General features: G+C 32.9%; 1 protein-coding gene across 1 annotated transcript in view; it reads left to right on the top strand.

Annotated features, from left to right (window-relative positions):
* Positions 1-17834, top strand: part of PIAS1 (protein inhibitor of activated STAT 1) — a 104460-nt gene that overhangs the window by 17203 nt on the left and 69423 nt on the right. Inside the window, exon 2 of the mRNA XM_090270827.1 lies at positions 6199-6643. Coding sequence (XP_090126953.1) covers positions 6199-6643 — 445 coding nt within the window. The remainder of the gene's footprint in view (positions 1-6198; positions 6644-17834) is intronic.

Consider the following 17834-nt stretch of genomic DNA (forward strand, 5'->3'; position numbering starts at 1 on the left):
TTAAACTTTGTTTTTTATTAGAAAAAATATTTTCTCCAAATTTTAAAATGTTCGTAGTTGGGTTTGTTATTTTTAGCATTCAAATTATCATCTAGAAGGAACTTTTTGAAGGAATATATTCATATGTTTCATGAGATATGGTAGTACATAAATGGGAATGATTAATTTATCAAAAATCAAAGTCCTGGTACATAATTTTAGTGGAATGTTAGGTTTATACTGTTCTTAAAGGAGAAGGGGATCTCCATATTTTGTCATTATAGGGAGGCTAAATGCTACCAGTGTGATAGAATAGACCAGGAGAGGAGGAAGATGATAATCAGCTAGAGGAGTAGGAGCTACAGGTCATTTTTCAGTCATTTTATATTGAGAAAAAAGATAAATTGGGTGGAACAAGATTATGGAGAAGTATGTAACCAACTTGATTTGCTGCTTTAGTGGAAACTGTCTAACTAGGTTTTCTGGTTTACCCGGGGCATTGTTGACAAATTGCTAATCTAACAGCTGCTTATTAACTATTTCAAATGGAGGTGATTAGAAATGATCCAGAAGTCAGTTTCATTAAATGAAGAATCTGACTTTGAAAATAATGAAATTTTTTTGTTGTACTGTACTGTAGTATATAGGCTTTCCTATATGCAATTACAGAATTTTTAATGATTTATTTGATCTTGTGGAAAGTATGAGATATTATGACATTGTTAAATGTCTATTTTGTCTATCTGTAGAATTCATTTGAGTTTAAATTGGTTATAAATCGATACCAGATAAAAACTCAGAATATAGAATCTGCTTTATGATTAATCCTTTAAACCACTGCACTGGGATGTGTGAAGGAGAGTAATTATGCTGTTAATATTGCTTGATTATAGGCTTGTATTTATCTTTTTGAGAATGTTTCCTTCTATAGTTGGAATAGTGTTCTTATATCTGTGTATAAGTATTCAGTATATACATGTGTGTTTGTAATATTTTACATATCTGAAAAGGAGATTAAATGAACTGTTTTATTGAATTATAAGCACCTCCCCCTCATCTCTTCCCATTCACCTTACTCTGCCCTGAGGGTATTGTAAGCCAACTTTATGCTGCCAGAGAAGGAGATGAGAAGATTATGTGAAAAATGATTGGACAAAAGGAAAAGAAAGGGATCCTCAAAATAGCTAGTTTTGTGCCTGATTATTCTAGTATGAAGTACACTGGTTTGCTCACTCACACAGATCTTCGTAGGATCTTATTCTTAGATATAAATGTACAGCCAAGGATTCTCTCTTCACATGAAGAAAATGTCAAGCAGGAAAGGGAGAGACCAAAGCAAATAACAACAACAACAACAAAAAAAACTCGGGTTGCACAGATAGTGCAGGGAGAAGAACAACAGCCATAACATCAAAAATCGATAATTTATATTCTCAGAGAGAAAAAAATATACTATATTAATGGAAAATAACATGTAGGGAAAAGAGAGAAGAAAAAGAAATACGCATCAAACAGAAAAGAGCTTATGGAAATTTAAAATATAATAGAGTTAGAAGATAAAGTTGAGAATATCTTTCAGAAAATAGAGCTAAAAGACAAGGGCTGTAAAATGCAAGGGGAAAAAATAAAGGAAAATTAGACAGTCAATCTAGGAAGACCAGCATCTTAAATACAGATGGCTCCCGACTTAGGATGTTTTGACTTAAGATTTTTCAACTTTACGATGGTGCCAAGGGCATACACATTGACCTTTTCCCAGGCTAGCAGTATGTGGTTAAGGTACTTTTTCATGTTTCTGGGCAGCTGCAGTGAGCTATAGCTCCCAGTCAGGCCTGCCATCACCAGGGTAAACAATTGATTCCCTTCAGTGTACTGTGTTGTCAGTGTTTTTTGGATATTCTGAGCACATTTAAGGTAGGTTGGGCTAAGCGATGATCTTCAGTAGATTAGTTGTATTGAATGCATTTTCCACCTAAAATATTTATAATTTATGATGGTTTTATCAGAAGGCAAGTCAAGGAGCATTATAAAAGGCATAGGAGAAAGAGAATTAAAAAAAAGGTCTAAGGAAGATTATTCTAAGAAAACTTACCAGAACTGAAAGGCATTCATCTCTACATTTAAAAGATGCAGCAATTATCACCTCAGACAATTGAAAAACAAACAAGTACAACTCAACCTCAAGACATATTGTAAAATTTCAGAGCACATAAAGAGAACCTTCTATAAGCTTCTTGGGGGTGATACACAGGTGACCATGAAGGATTTGGGCTCAGAATGGTGCTAGGCTTCTTAACAGCAGCACTGGAAGCCAGAGGACAATGAGGAAAGGCCTTCAAAATTCAGACAGAACATGTTTTCCTGTCTTGAATTCTATACTGAGTCAATTTCAGTTATTAAGTGTGGGTAAGTGAAGATATTTTTAGACAATTAAGAATTTTAAAAATGTCCTTCCCATATCCATTTTCATAAATTACAGGCAAAAATACCATACAAAAAAGAGAACCAAAGAAACAGGGATCCATTATGGAAGAGAGACAAGGGAATTACCAGGATAAGTTAAAGGGAAATTCTATGGCCATAGTTGTGTACCATGCCTAGAGAGCAAACAGTCCAAGTGGAACCTGATGGAGGGGGAGAGGGAGCATAGGAAAATAACACTTTAAGCAAGAGTTTGCAGATGAATTAGAAAACTAAACAAATGCAAAAATGGTGCAGTTATTAAGTATAAGGAAAGCAGGGTCATACATATAGGTAATAGTAGTGATATTCTTTTGGCTGAGCTGTTAATATTATTTACAGCCATAGTAATGTAAACACTGACAATTGATTTAACATCTCAGATGTGTTTAGTTTTCCTCTGTGTTGTCGACACTTAACATTTAACTGCTCCATGCTTCTTTGAAGCTTTTCAAGTTGAGTGATGCTTTAGCTGTTTGTTTTCCCCACCCCCTTTTTATTTAGTTTTAAAAATACTGAATACTTATTACAGTCCTTGAGAGTATGCAACCGTGGCTAGTGTGGCTCAGTGGATGGAGCACTGTCCTGTGAACCCAAAAGGTGGTGGATATGATTCCCAGTCAGGACACATGCCTGGGTTGTGGAAGAGGCAACTGATCGATGTATCTCTCACACGTTGATGTTTTTCTCCCTCTTGATGTTTCTTTGCCTCTCTTTCTCTCAAAATAAATAAATCTAAAAGAAATAATTAAAAAATGTGCAACAACTGCTTCAATAATAGCAATAAATAGCACCTCATCTTTCAGTATACCTGATTATAAGGTGCAGTGATTAATTTGAATCTAGATAATACTTTCCTTAACCACTAATTTTTTTAAAGCCAAAATGTTGAAGCTTGAAATGGAGATTGAATGCTAAATAAATTAATCTCGTAAAAGGTTTTTCTGTGTCCTGATTAAAAGGCATGTGGTTTGTTTTCTCTAAAAAAGTATCATTGTATAAAAGCACAGCATTTGGAGTAGAACTAGTTGTGCAACATTCAACAAATTTCTTAACCGTCCTAGGCCTCAACTTTCCATTTGTAAAAATGAGGGTAATACCTACCTCACAACTGTGATGATTAATTATGCATCCTACAAAAACAAAAACTATACTTATGTCATCAACTTTTTTTGACCATCAAGCAAGATATTTTATTTTATGTGAATTTTTAATGTGTTCTTCTGTAAAAATAGAACAATGCTGCATTTAAATCCTTATATGCCAATAGAGTAAGGACAAAAGCTGTCATCAGTGAGTTTATGGTACTTACTGAATTTTGTTTTTGTTTGTGTTTGACTTAGGAGAATGGAGTTGAAATGAAATGGAAAGACATTCTTCTCTTTCTAAAACTTAGTTTTCTCTGTAAAATGAAGTACATTTGACTAGTGCCAACTTAATTTTTTTTTTAACCTATAACAGCGGTTCTCAACCCCTTTGGGGGTCAAACGACTTTCTCACAGGGGTCGCCTAAGACCATTGGAAAACACATATATAATTACATATTGTTTTTGTGATTAATCACTATGCTTTATGTTCAATTTGTAACAATGAAAATACATCCTGCATATCAGATATTTACATTACGATTCATAACAGCAAAATTACAGTTATGAAGTAGCAACAAAAACAATTTTATGGTTGAGAGTCACGACAACATGAGGAACTGTATTAAAGGGTTGTGGCATTAGGAAGGTTGAGAAGCACTGACCTATAATCTTTAAGGCATAATTCGTATTATTTCTTTAAAAGTAGAGGCTTATTTATTAATATATTGCTTTTCCGTTGAGGTCCCTGTTCCTTTTAAAATAAGGAATAAAAATATTTACATTATTTTGTACTCCGAGGACATTGGCTAGTATTGAGAAATTGATATCTTGCTGACATTATAGTTAATAATAAAATAATTTAATCTCTGATGACATCTAAAAAGAAACATGTATAGGATTTGGGGTAGTTAAATCTACCCCAAATCTACATTATATCTTTGCGTGCTTTCTGTAGAACATAAGGATTTGGTAGTTAATTTGCATTTATATTATAGTTATATGTAAAACATATCACTGTAGATTTCACTCCCTTTCTTCTTCTTTGACTTTCTCCTCTCCCCTCTCCTCTCTATCTCCCCTCAACTTCCTCTGTCTTCTCTCTCCTGGCATTTGAAGAGTTTCTATTGTTGGCAGGCCCTACCTAGTGTTAGATGCCGAGGATAGCAAGGCTTGTGCCCTAGCGGACCTCAGTCTGGTCATGGAATTATTTTATAAACAAAATTAAAACACAGCAAGATAAGTGCTAAAATAAAGACAGGAAAAATGGGCAGTAAAAATAGTGAGGAGAGAGTCCTTAGTTCTGTCAGGCCTAATGAGCAAAAGCTGGACTTTGAGGAAACAAAGCATTTTCCAGGCCAGAGAAGTAGGAGAAGGGCTCATATTTCTTTGATTAACCAGCCAAATTACGTATAAAACTCTTTACCCACTTTTTTTTCTGTTTTACTTTTTACTTTAATTGTTTTAAAATCTGCAAAGAACTTCTAGAGGATTGGCTGGGAGAGGCTGTCATCTCAGAGAGTAGTAAGGAAGGTAGTTCAGCTTTTGTGTTTTGGTATTTGGTATGAAGCGAGGGCATAACAACTGTTGGAGAAATAGCATATGGTAAGCTTAACATGTGTCTTGCATCCTAACACCTCCCTGTCAGTGGTGGTACAGTCAGGATTTTGCTGTTAATAGATGTATGATCTTGGGTAAGCCATATCTTATGGATTTCATTTTACTCCACTTTAAAATGAGAGGGTTGGTATTGGTGGACATTTCCTGTTGACAGTCTCTTAGTAGTTGTGGGGAGAAAAGAGAAACAGACTGAATCAGTTTGGGAACACAGGGTTAAACAATGTAAAATAGATTTCTTTACTATAGCCTTTAACATTATGGCATGTGGATTGAATTCCTGGATTTTTTATCCTGGCCTTGCCAGGGAGTGCCTCAGTAATGTTTCCACCTCCATCCTTTTCCTAATGGCTTAGTAGAAAGAGCATGGGCTTTAGAATCATACATTAACTGGGTTTGAATCCTGACTGCTACTTGGTGTCTCTGTGGCCTTAGATAAATTACTTAACTTTATGTTTTCTCAACTAGTTTCTTTATATGTAAATCAAGAAGGCTAACACCTTTTGGAATTGGAAGGATTTAGGGACAACCCATATAAAAGGATCAAATGTATCTGGCATATAATGGGTCTGAAAAGGTCTAGTTTAAGTCCTACAAATTTCAGAATTATTATACAGTGTAATAATACTTGATGTTATTTATATCCTGCACACATCTGGTGTTTGAGGTAGGCTGTTTATGTGTTTCATATATACTTAAAATTTCCCCCCAAGAAAACAAATGTTCTTGAGGGCACATTATCATCTTTTGCCATCTATATAGCACTCAGCATCGTCTTGATAAATACTTGACAGTTTCATCATAACAGTGGGATGAGGTGAGATGTGGTTAATCTTACATCTTTCATAACCCTGGGTAGAAGTCAGGGAATTTATGAATATTTTTCTTTGATTACTTATGCTAAATGATTAAACTAAATTTGAAGTAACTAGAATTGATGGTTAATTAATTGTCTTCTAAGGAAATGATAAATGAAAATGTTAAAATAAAGTATTGCTTAATATTGTAAATTACATTCTTGTAATACTAATATATTACATTTTGTTTTGTCTCTAAGCAAATGGTTATGAGCCTTAGAGTTTCTGAACTTCAAGTACTATTGGGCTACGCTGGGAGAAACAAGCACGGACGCAAACACGAACTTCTCACAAAAGCCCTTCATTTGCTAAAGGCTGGCTGCAGTCCTGCTGTACAAATGAAAATTAAAGAACTCTATAGGCGGAGGTTCCCCCAGAAAATCATGACGCCTGCGGACTTGTCCATCCCCAGCGTACATCCAGGCCCTATGCCAGCAACTTTGTCTCCGTCTACCATTCCACAACTCACTTATGATGGTCACCCTGCATCATCACCGTTACTCCCTGTTTCTCTTCTGGGACCTAAACACGAACTGGAACTCCCACACCTTACATCAGCTCTTCACCCAGTCCATCCGGATATAAAACTTCAAAAATTACCATTTTATGATTTACTGGATGAACTGATAAAACCCACCAGTCTAGGTAAGATTATTCTATAATGGTTATTTGGTTACTTTTGGGGGATTCATTTTCATTTTCATTTTGGAGTTTTAATTTGATCCAGTTTATTATCCAGATTGAAATTTCCATTTGTTGGTAGCATCCAGATAATAGTCTTAATTTTAGATAGAATTAAATGTATAAAACCTATCTTTTAGACAAAGAAAAAAGTATAATCAATTTTCTAGTGATGGTTGCTGACACAGTATATATTAAAACATTTTCAAGAATATAAACTTGTAAAATATATTTTAGAATGTTGATTAATACTTTATTATAATGCTTACAAATTAAAAACTAAAACCCAATAATTATTACTAGTCTCTGAATTCAGTTCTTAATTTTCCAGGGTTGATGACATCTAAAACAAATGACTAACTAGTTTTGATAATTTAAATGTCAGTGGTTTTAATTATTATAAAAGGTGATTTGAGGTTTTTAAAGTGGATATATGTGCTTTGCAGGTGTACGCATTATCATGGTTATATAATACAAGTGCTTGAAGTATCATTTACTGTGTTTTCCCATTATTTGATTAATGTCTAGCATATTAATAGAATTTATTAACCAATTTGTAGTTTTAATTGCTGTAATGCAACCATACATTATTTAATGAAGAATAAAACTGACTCTATTGTGATCTCTTATGCCTTGGTGTAATTTATTTGAATACTGGATTTCCAGATGCTTGTTTGTTGTTATAAATCAGTGGTTGGTCAACTATAGCCAGCAAGGCAAATATAGCCTGCAGCCTATTTTTTGTGGATCTGAGATAAGAATGTTTAAAAAAAGAACACTAAAGAGAGAGACACACACACACACATGCACACAAACATGCACACACACACGAATATGCAACAGAGACCATTATGTCTACAAAACCTAAAATATTTACTGTCTTAAGAAAAAGGTTGCTGACCCCTGTTACAAATAATTAAACCTTTCAGTTTGGGGGATTGCTGAGTGTTGAATTTTGAAAAATTTACTGAAATTCTTTGAACTGGGAAATGTTTGTTTTTAATTATATTTTGCAGAACTTACTAGAGTAAATCAAGATTATAAGAGTCATTTTCAAACAACACAAATTTCATATTACATTATTTTACTTTTAAAATAGCCATAACAAGAAAACTTAACAGTTGTTAACCTACTGTATGCTTATGAAGCTTACACATGCTCATTATAAAAAATGCAAGTGCCGAAGTCCCTTCCTCGTTAGCAGTTTAGTATGTATGCATATATGTAGAAGCAAATTATGTTTCTTGTTTTTCATGTAGGAATCATTATACATAGTGTTCTATGGCATGTCTTTTTTGCCCCCCATAATAACATTATAGGCATCTCTCCTTGTCTGTCATACATATTTATTTATCTCCATTTTTATTTGAGGGCCATATATATATACACACATCTATAATGGTGTGTATGTATACATATGTGAGCATGTATATGTATTCTAGCTCATCTCTCATTAAAGACTGTATACTATTCCATGATTTAAAGAAGTCCTTTATTAAAATACAAAAATTTCCAGTGTTTGCTGCCAAAAACATGCTGCAATGAACATCATCTGAGATTTAAAGAAAAATAATGTTGGTGGCTTTAATTGATTTGATTCCCAGCTCCCAAATTTTTTTCTAGTCTTAGTTAATAATGTATCGTGTTGTTTTCATTTTCACAAACATAAATTACTAGTACCAGTATGGAGAAGACTTGTTTGCATATGCATCTGAATTTTGTTACAGAGAGTGGAAATGCAGACTGGACACATGTTATGGTTTTGTTAGATAATATTTTAAATTAAACTTAAGAAAATTTTAAGTTATTTTTATTTTGTTGTGGTATTTTGCTTGAATATGTTTATTTCTAATTGTGTATACTAATTGTCTTTTCATGCCTTTGTAGCTTAACTTAATATGTCATAATTTATATCTTATATCTTATTAATTTAATATTTGGGGTACATCTATCTTTATGAACTTATTAACGTATAATAATAGGGTAAATAAGGAATTATGATTATCACTTGAGTCCAGAAATAAATTAAGTTTTTCATTTTTTACCCTTCCATTTTGGCATTAAGCACTAGATTTAAACAGATTTTGAGACGTCCTGATAGAAGATGAATTGTTTTTATGCATGGTTTATGTTTCTAAAAAATCAATCTTTTTGTTATTCCCCTATTTTGTTAGATAATTCTTACCCATTCTTATAATCACTTTAAATTATTTCTTTAACATAATTGTAAGGTCTTCTTACCAGAGAGTAATTTGTGGAAGTTTATTGATTCAGTAAATATTTGGAATAGGGGAATGCTCAATGAATCTGAAAAAGATTTAATGAAAAAAGATTTGGAGTACTCTGTTGTTACACTTTAAGGCCCTTCTGTTTTATTAAAAAAATAAAAGTAAAGGTTAGTGTTATTAAAAAACTATTTCTGTACTTCATTAATTGAAGTGACTTTCTTCATCATAGAATTCAGTTTTCTAAAGGATTACTTTTGCCAGTAGATTATTTGTTTTGAATCTAGCAAAACAATGTTTTCTGGTAAATTAAATGGCTTCCAGAATTTTGTTTCTAAATCATATTGGGTTGGCCAGAAAGTTCATGTTTTTTTTTTTTTATGTAAGATGGCTCTAGCAGTGCTTAGTTGTCTTCAACTTCGTTCAAAACAATTTTGTTAGGTTGTATTGTGACAGCTTTCTAATCAGCATATATTTTAAAAAACTTATGAAAATTGGTGAATTTTTGTGTAACCATTTTAATATTGAAGATGGGAGAAATAACGCAACATTTTCTGCATATTATGCTTTATTATTTTAAGGAAGGTAAAAATGCAACAAACAAAAAAAATTTATTCTATGGAGAAAGTGCTATGACTGATCGAACAAACGTTTCAAAAGTGGTTTGCAAAGTTTCATGCTGGAGATTCCTTTCTGGATGATGCTCTGTAGTTAGGTAGACCAGTTGAAGTTGACAGTGATCAAATCAAGACATTAATTGAGAACAATCAATGTAAAGTTATTGGTGAAAATGAAAAATGTCTTTATTTTACTGAAAAAAGCATATGGACTTTTGGCCAACCCAATACTTAAATTTATTGTAAAAATCATTACAAGCTCTTAACAGCTTCTCATGATTATCCCTTGAGTTTTAACAGATTTTGAGATGTTCTGATACAAACTGAATGTTTTTATGGTATGGTTCATGTTTCTAAAAAATTAAAATAATTGTTTAGTTATCCCTCATTTTGTTAAATAATTCTTACCCATTCTTATAGTTACTTTATTATTATTTTGGAACCACATATTAAAGAGAGAATTCTTTTCATTGTCCATTGTTAAAGTAAAGGAATTGGGAGATGAAGTCAAGGTGGTTGGTTGTAAAGTAAAATGCTTGATTTATTGTGTATTTTTGACTGTCATTATTAAAATCTGTTTGTTCTGAGGTCCATTTCAAATGCTTTTAAAAACCTTTTCCATTAATCATCCTAAGATTCCCCACTTAATATGTCTAATCTCCATCCCCTCATTTCAGAATCAATTTCACTTTCCTGCATGCTCTAATAACATTTTGATATGAGTTTCTCAGAATGGTAAGAGCTTTGCTGTATTCGTCTATAGCAGCTAGCTATGAACCTGTTACATGGTAGTTGTTCAGTAACTATTAGCTCTCTGATTCATTTAAATACAATAGTCTTACTTTAATTCAGTGAATTTTAACCATTTTAAAATCCATATACAACTGAGGAATACCTGGTATCAAACAGTACCTTAATGATAGGGATGAAAATCAGAGTAGGGAAAAAAGTTGTATCTTTCCCTTTATTGTTCCCACACCTACTCTGATCTCTATGGTTAATTGATGACTTGGATATTTAATATACTCTATTTTAAAATATTTTCCCTAATTACAAAGAGATCACATGTTTAATATGGAATCCATCGACACTACTTTAGAGAGAAATTTTTAAAGTATTTCTGTTGTGTTCCTGTAGTCACTCATTACTCTGTGTGTGTGTGTGTGTGTGTGTGTGTGTGTGTGTGTGTGTGTGTGTCTCTTCTTTTGCTTTAATGGAGAGGAGACTCAAATACTGACTTAACCCAGCAGGATCTTAGTCATATATATTATTGATTCATATAAATAATGGGGCACAGAAAAATTTTAATCTTCATAGTGTATTGGGTACCATGTGTTAAAAGTGTATTTTGAAATATCATTTGCATAGTGTACCACTTTTGGTGTTGATGAACTGTGGAATTTACACAACTATGACAATCAAATGGACAAATAATTTTGAATTAAAATATTTTGTTAATGTCAATTTAGAGGCAAGATATTTACCCTCAATTCTTTAATATTATTTAGAATAATATAATTATTTAGAATATTATTGTTTATATTTATTAAGTTGGCTTGTGTTAGAACATAATGGTAAAAAAATTTTTCATAATTAAAAACATAATAATTCTTTAGGATGCAGTATTTTATTTGACCCAGAATTGAATAACCAAATCTGTTTATACTTTGTTTTATATTTGTTACAAATTTTGTTATTTCCGTCTTCCTTTATTCAGGTACATTTTCAAAGAGAAAATACATTTTTTAGCATAGTTCTAAATATATTTAATATTTATAATTATTTCAAATATTTAATAATTCATAGGCTAGTATGTAGAGGGCAGACAGCTTTGTATTCATTTGGAATAGTGTAAAAATGTGGCGAGTCATCTCAAGTTTTGCTTTATATCAAATTTAAACCAAATTATATCATCTCAAGAGATGTCTTTTCAGGTGTTTATTTTTATTATTTCTTTTTATTTATTGACTTTATTAGACAGACAGAAACATTGATTTGTTCCACTTATTTATGCATTCATTTCTTGATCCTTTATGGGGATCGAACCCACAACCTTGGCATATCTGACTGACTGAGCTATCCTGAAAGGGCTCCTTTTCAGAGTTTTAAAAGTTTTAGGCAGGACATCTGAATAAATTCACATCATGTATTCATGGGTTAGAGATTTCTCATAGATTGGTATGAGGAATAATTAGTGAAATTTAGTGTTGTTCGTAGTGTTCTAAATTGTCTTCTTCTAGTTGATTGATTACTGAAGGATGATACAGTATTCCCTCTTACTGGAACCGGTAGTTAAGTGATGAATGATGAATGATAAAATTGATACATAATAACTTACATTTTACTTTAATGTAAAACATGTTAATATATGTTTACTTGCCAATCTTTTGATATAGGTCAAGGCTTTTCCTTTGAGACTGCTGATAACCCAATTTTAGGTTCCTTAATGCAGAGAAAGGCATTTAAACACTTGGTAAGCAATTTGAGTTCACAATCTGTTAAAACTGGGTGAGACATCTTTTGTAGTTGTGCCACTCACCTAATTTCAATGTATGTTACTTAAAGCAGTGTGCTTTTTTATTGGGTCTTGGCAGAGCATTCAACTTAGCTTTTATAAAAACAGCAACTCTTTTCTTTTTGTACTTACATGTCATCAGTGTTGTAATGTTAAGTTTTGTAATTACAAGTACAACTGGCATAAACAGGTTTGAGAATAAACACCTCTGCTTCTTGCTAAGCATCAGTTAATCCAAGAGGTCAGCTAAGAGGGCTTCTACTGATTTTCTTTTGTACCATTCTTATTTAATTTTCCATAGACAATGTAATTAGAAGTTTTATTTGTTGTCTTGCCTGAGAATAATTTAAGTGGTTTCTTCTCTGGAGGAACAATGTGGATCATTTTTATGGCTGATGTTTTTTTTTTTAAGAAATCTTTTAGCTATCTGTCACTTCTTTCTTTGGAAGGGTTATAATGGTGGGAGGGAGACTGAGAGAAGTAGGGAGGCACAGTTTTACATTTGTAGTGTTTCTTATAGAACTTAATACAATTTAATCCTTTTCTCACTGAGGGATAGTGACAGTAAGTAATGAGGATAAAATGAAACAATCCACAGGCATCTTCTAATTTTTTCTTTTAAACTAAAAATGGTCATAAAAATTTGAAGATGATCACTTGTTTCTCCTAATTTTAAGTGTCCTAATATTGTTTGGAAAGTATTTGGATGCTACAGACTGAAGAAACTGAAACACTGAGACATAATTTAATTGATCACATGGATGTCATTCAATTTGTGATTAAACAGGTTACTTGCTTGTTTTATTTTTCTCATTTTTCAGTCTTAGAAGGTGACTTCTATTTAAATTTATTGTTTGTCAAACAGTCATTTTCATAAAACATTACGAATATCTGTTGTCTGGTCCATATATAGTTATTTGTATTCCTGAGTTCTATTACAAGTAGTTCTAATTTGATGTGGGACCGTATACGGATACTTACAGGAAAGACTGACCCATAACCTAGGTGGTGACTAGGTTTATAGTCTCAGTATTTTAGAAAGGTAGGTTGATTGCTTTCCTTTTTAAAGTAGAATATTTCTGTATAGAAAATTATGATTAATTTAGGCTTGGAAGATGTATGAATAATTTATAGAAAAGGTTTGAATCTTTTTTTAAAAATAGATATGACTTGGGTTTTGCCTTAGGAAAAAAGCACAGATGCTTCAGTACTTCTAAATAGTTAAAATGATCCATCTTGTTTTGTGCAGTGTGGGTAAGGTTTCTGTTACATCTTAATAATATTGGTTACCAGTGTTTTCTGCCAAGGGCTCCTCTGGCATTGGATTATATTTCACAGTTTCCTCCTTCTCTCATTTTTTATAATTGAGTTTGCCTTCCTCCACATGCCTAATAGCCAGTGCTTGGAGATCAGGTGATGCAAATTCAAGGATGCAGACTGATAAGTATTGGAAAGGGCATTCAAAGGTTTTATGATTCATGCTACTCTGCTTTAGAAAATTTGCCTTCTAACAATTCAACACAAGTTGTGATCTTCTGTACTTGAATTTTGGGAAGTTAAAGCCGTAATTTTGTTTTTATAGGTGGCTTACTTCTCTAGAAACTTCCCTCTAATTTGGCAACACCGATTTCTAACTTTCAAAACAAAATTTAAGCTATACCTTCCAAATCTACATTTTTTTGTCGATAATATTCTTTTTATCTGGTGAATTTAATAATTTTATTACTGTTTATATATAACAGTGACCCAGAGCCCAGAAGAATGTAGTGTGTTCTAATTAATGGGAGTTTGTATTTTTGATTGTTATCTTGGGAACTAAGAATGATAGATTGGTTGGAAAGGAATCTTGACAATCAGAATAACTAAAGAACCCTTCTGTGTAATTGTATATATGAAATTAAAGTTTTTTAATGGTGAGATTAATTAGCCAGTCATTTAGGTTCAGAAGCAAGTACAGTTTAACAAAGAAATTCAACACAGAAGATTTTCTATGATGGAATTTAAAGATCAGATGTGTAGTGTACATAGTACCTGAGATGTGCATTTCAGAATTTCCCAGGGGGTTCTATACCGTTTTGGCTCAGTCTGCCAAGCAAAATTTAGTTACCATATGAGTTACAGATCAGATAGGTAACTGGAGGACTTGGTTGTGGTAATCATGGGGCAGGTCGGATGCTGCAACCAAGGGGAATCTAATTTTAGTAATCCATTTCTTTAAGAATTTTGTTGATAAGTTATCTGGGCCATTCTCTTTCTTGAGCCATACTACTTCAGTGCTGATAGTACTTGCAGATGACCCCCAATAGTTTTGAGCAGAGATTAGTCATTCTAACTCTTTTGCACTACTGCTGCTAAATTTATTGAAACTAAAATGTAAATAAGTTTTAGGTATTCCAAGGATGGGGATATTGCAGTGCAGAAAAGCTGGATGTTGAATGCAGTATTAGAATTAAATTACTTTGAGGTCGGTAAAAATAAAAAGGCTGAATTGTCTCTTAAGAAACAAATTTATAACCTCTACATCTTCTCTGTAGTTTCTAGAATTTTTCATTGTTTATTTTGGAGCTGCATTTTTTGAATATTTTATTTCTGCTTATTTTAATTTAAAAAATGACTATTAGATATAAATAGAAAGGAAAATCAGTTATCTCTAATAGAAATAGCTTATAGCATTTTGTGCTTTCACCATCTCCCCATGTGAATTTTAAATGTAAAGTTTTAGCAGTCTATTTTTACATACAGTTTTAAGAAGTCACAAAGGAAATGATGGCTACAATTGATTACATAAGTATGTTAAACCTCTATGCATCAGGGTTTTTTTTAAAGCCTCAGTATAAAAGTAAAGGTCAGTGAAGAAGGCTAATAGGGAAAAAAATCATACATTTAAAATTCACATGGGGAGGTGGTGAAAGCACAAAATGCTACCAAGTATTTATATTATAGATAAGTGATTTTCCTCTCTATATCCTTTAATAAAGTTTTTTAAAGATGTAGAGAGACCTTAAAAATAAGATGAAGGTTGTAGGTTTCCTTAAAAAATAGTAGGGAAGGAGGCAGGAACATACAATAGGGTAAAGACAGTCTGTTCAACAAATGGTGTTGGGAAAATTGGACAGATAACATGCAGGGGGAAAAAAAGAAAGAAACTAGACCACCTTCGTACACCATATTACAAGAATAAACTCCAAATGGATTAAAGGCTTCAATGTAAGACTTTAAACCATAAAACTCCTAAAAGGAGTAAAATCTTGTGACATTTCTGTTAGCAATATTTTTTCTGATATATCTCCTTGGGCAAGGGAAGCAAAAAAATAAACAAATGGGACTGCATCATACTAAAAGGTTATTGCACAGCAAAGAAAACCAACAAAGTGAAAAGACAACCTACTGAATGGGGGAACTTATTTGCCAATGATACATCTGATAAGGGATTAATATCCAAAATTTATAAAGAACTCATACAACTCACCAACCGCCACCACCGCCACCGCCACCATCACCAACAAAAAAATCCAATTAAAAAATAGGCCGAGACCTGAATAGGTACTTGTCCAAACAGGAATTGCAGATGGCCAATAGGCATATGAAAAGATGTGCAACATCAGAGAAATGCAAATTAAAACTACAGTGAGGTTGTCACCTCACACCTGTCAGAATGGCTATCATCAGTAAATCAGAAATAAGTGCTGATGAAGATGTAGACAAAAGAACCTTTGTGCACTGTTGGTGGGAATGCAGATTGGTACAGCCACTATGGAGAACGGGATGGAGGTTACTCAAAAAATTAAAAATGAAACTGTCTTATGATTCAGTGATTCCACTTCTAGATATATATGAAGAAACCCAAGACACCAAATCAAAAGATTATCTGCACTCCTGTGTTCACTGCAGCATTATTTGCAATAGCCAAAATATAAAAGCAGCTAAAGTGTCTTATCAGTAGATGAGTGGATAAAAAAGTGATGGTACATATAAACAATGGACTATTAGCTATAAAATGTCAAGGCCTTTGCCCATATTTTAGATTGGTTATTGTTGAATTATAAGAGTTGCTTATTTAGTATGAATTATTTATTCTGAGTATTAACTCCTGATTAACTATATGATTTCCAAATACATTCTGCCATTTTTAGGTTGCTATTTCACTCTGTTGATTAGTTTTCTTTGATGCACAGAAGTTTTTAAGTTTGGTGTAGTCCCAGATGTCTATTTTTGCTTTTGTTGCCTGTGGTTTTAGTGCCATAACTAAGAAATCATGGCCAAATTCAGTATCATGAAGTATCTACCCTCTGTTATCTAAGTTTTATAGTTTTAAATCTTTAATCCATTTTGAATTAATTTTTGTACATATTGTAAAGAAAGAGTCCCACTTCACTATTTTGTGTGCGGATATCCAATTTCTCCAACGACATTTTTTCAAGTGTTCTTTCTCCCTTGTGTGGTCTTGGCACCCTTGTCAAAGATCATTTGACCTTATGTGCAAAGGTTTATCTCTGGGCTCTTTCTGTTCCATTGGTCTACAGTATTCCCTCACTTACCGCGGGTATTACGTGGCTCCCCCTCCCCCGCGATAGGTGAAAATCCGCGAAGTAGGAACCTTACATTTATTTTAGTATTATATTTATTTTAAGGCTTTATAAACCCTTCCCACACACTTATAAACCATTCCCAGTCCCTTATTAGCCTTTTCCACACTTTTATAAACACTACTTATGTTCTTAAACAGATTCTACACTTTTAAGTCTACATAACTTTAACAACATATGTATATAGTACCACAAAATGCCGCGATATAGCGAAAAATCCGTGATAATTAAATATAATATTTTAAAAAATCCCGCGATACAGTGAGACCGCGATTAGTGAACCGCGATATAGAGAGGGACTACTGTTTATGTTTTAATGCCAGTGCCACACTGTTTTGATATAGTTTTCTTATGTGTTAACATTAGGAAATATGAGGTCTCTGACTTTGTTCTTTTTTTTTTTCCTTCAATATTGTTTGGGCTACTTTGAGTCACTTGAGATTCCATGTAATTTTTAAGATTTTGCTTTATTTTTGCAGAAATTGATACTGGGGTTTTGATAGGGATTGCATTGGGTAGTGTGGATATCTTAACACTTATTAAGTCTTCCAGTCCATGAGCACTGGATGTGTTTTCATTTGCTTGTGTTAATTTTTTTCAGCAATGCTTTGTGATTTTTCAGCATACAAGTCTTGCCTTCTTGGTTAAGTATTACTAAGTATTTTATCTTTTTTAATAGAAAATGGGATTGTTAATTTCCTTTTCAGATTGGTTGTTATTAGTGTATAGAAATGCAGCTGATTTTTGTGTTGATTTTATATCCTGCAGTATTCCTGAATTTGTTTATTCTCCTACTTTTCCTCATGGAATCTTTAGGGCTTTCTATATATAAATCTTGTTTATGTGAACAGAGATAATTTTTTTCCTTTCACATAAGGATGCTATTTTTTTTTTTTTCTTCTTACCTAATTGCTCTGAATCCTCTACTAGGACTTTTAATGTGATGTTGAGTAGAAAGTTGACTTGTTCCTGATCTTAAGAGGAAAATCTTTAAGAGGAAAATCAGTCTTCTGCCACTGAGTATAATGTTAGCTGTGGGTTTTTAATTCTCTTTTCTTTTCATTATTCTTTTTCTTCTTCCCTCCCCTCCCCTCCCCTCCCCTCCCCCCCCCCTCCCCTCCCCTCCCCTCCCCTCTCCTTCCTTCCTTCCTTCCTTCCTTCCTTCCTTCCTTCCTTCCTTCCTTCCTTCCTTCCTTCCTTCCTTCTTTCCTT

Source organism: Furipterus horrens, unplaced genomic scaffold (assembly GCF_987537825.1).
Source record: "Furipterus horrens unplaced genomic scaffold, mFurHor1.1.pri manual_scaffold_3, whole genome shotgun sequence".
NCBI lineage: Eukaryota > Metazoa > Chordata > Mammalia > Chiroptera > Furipteridae > Furipterus > Furipterus horrens.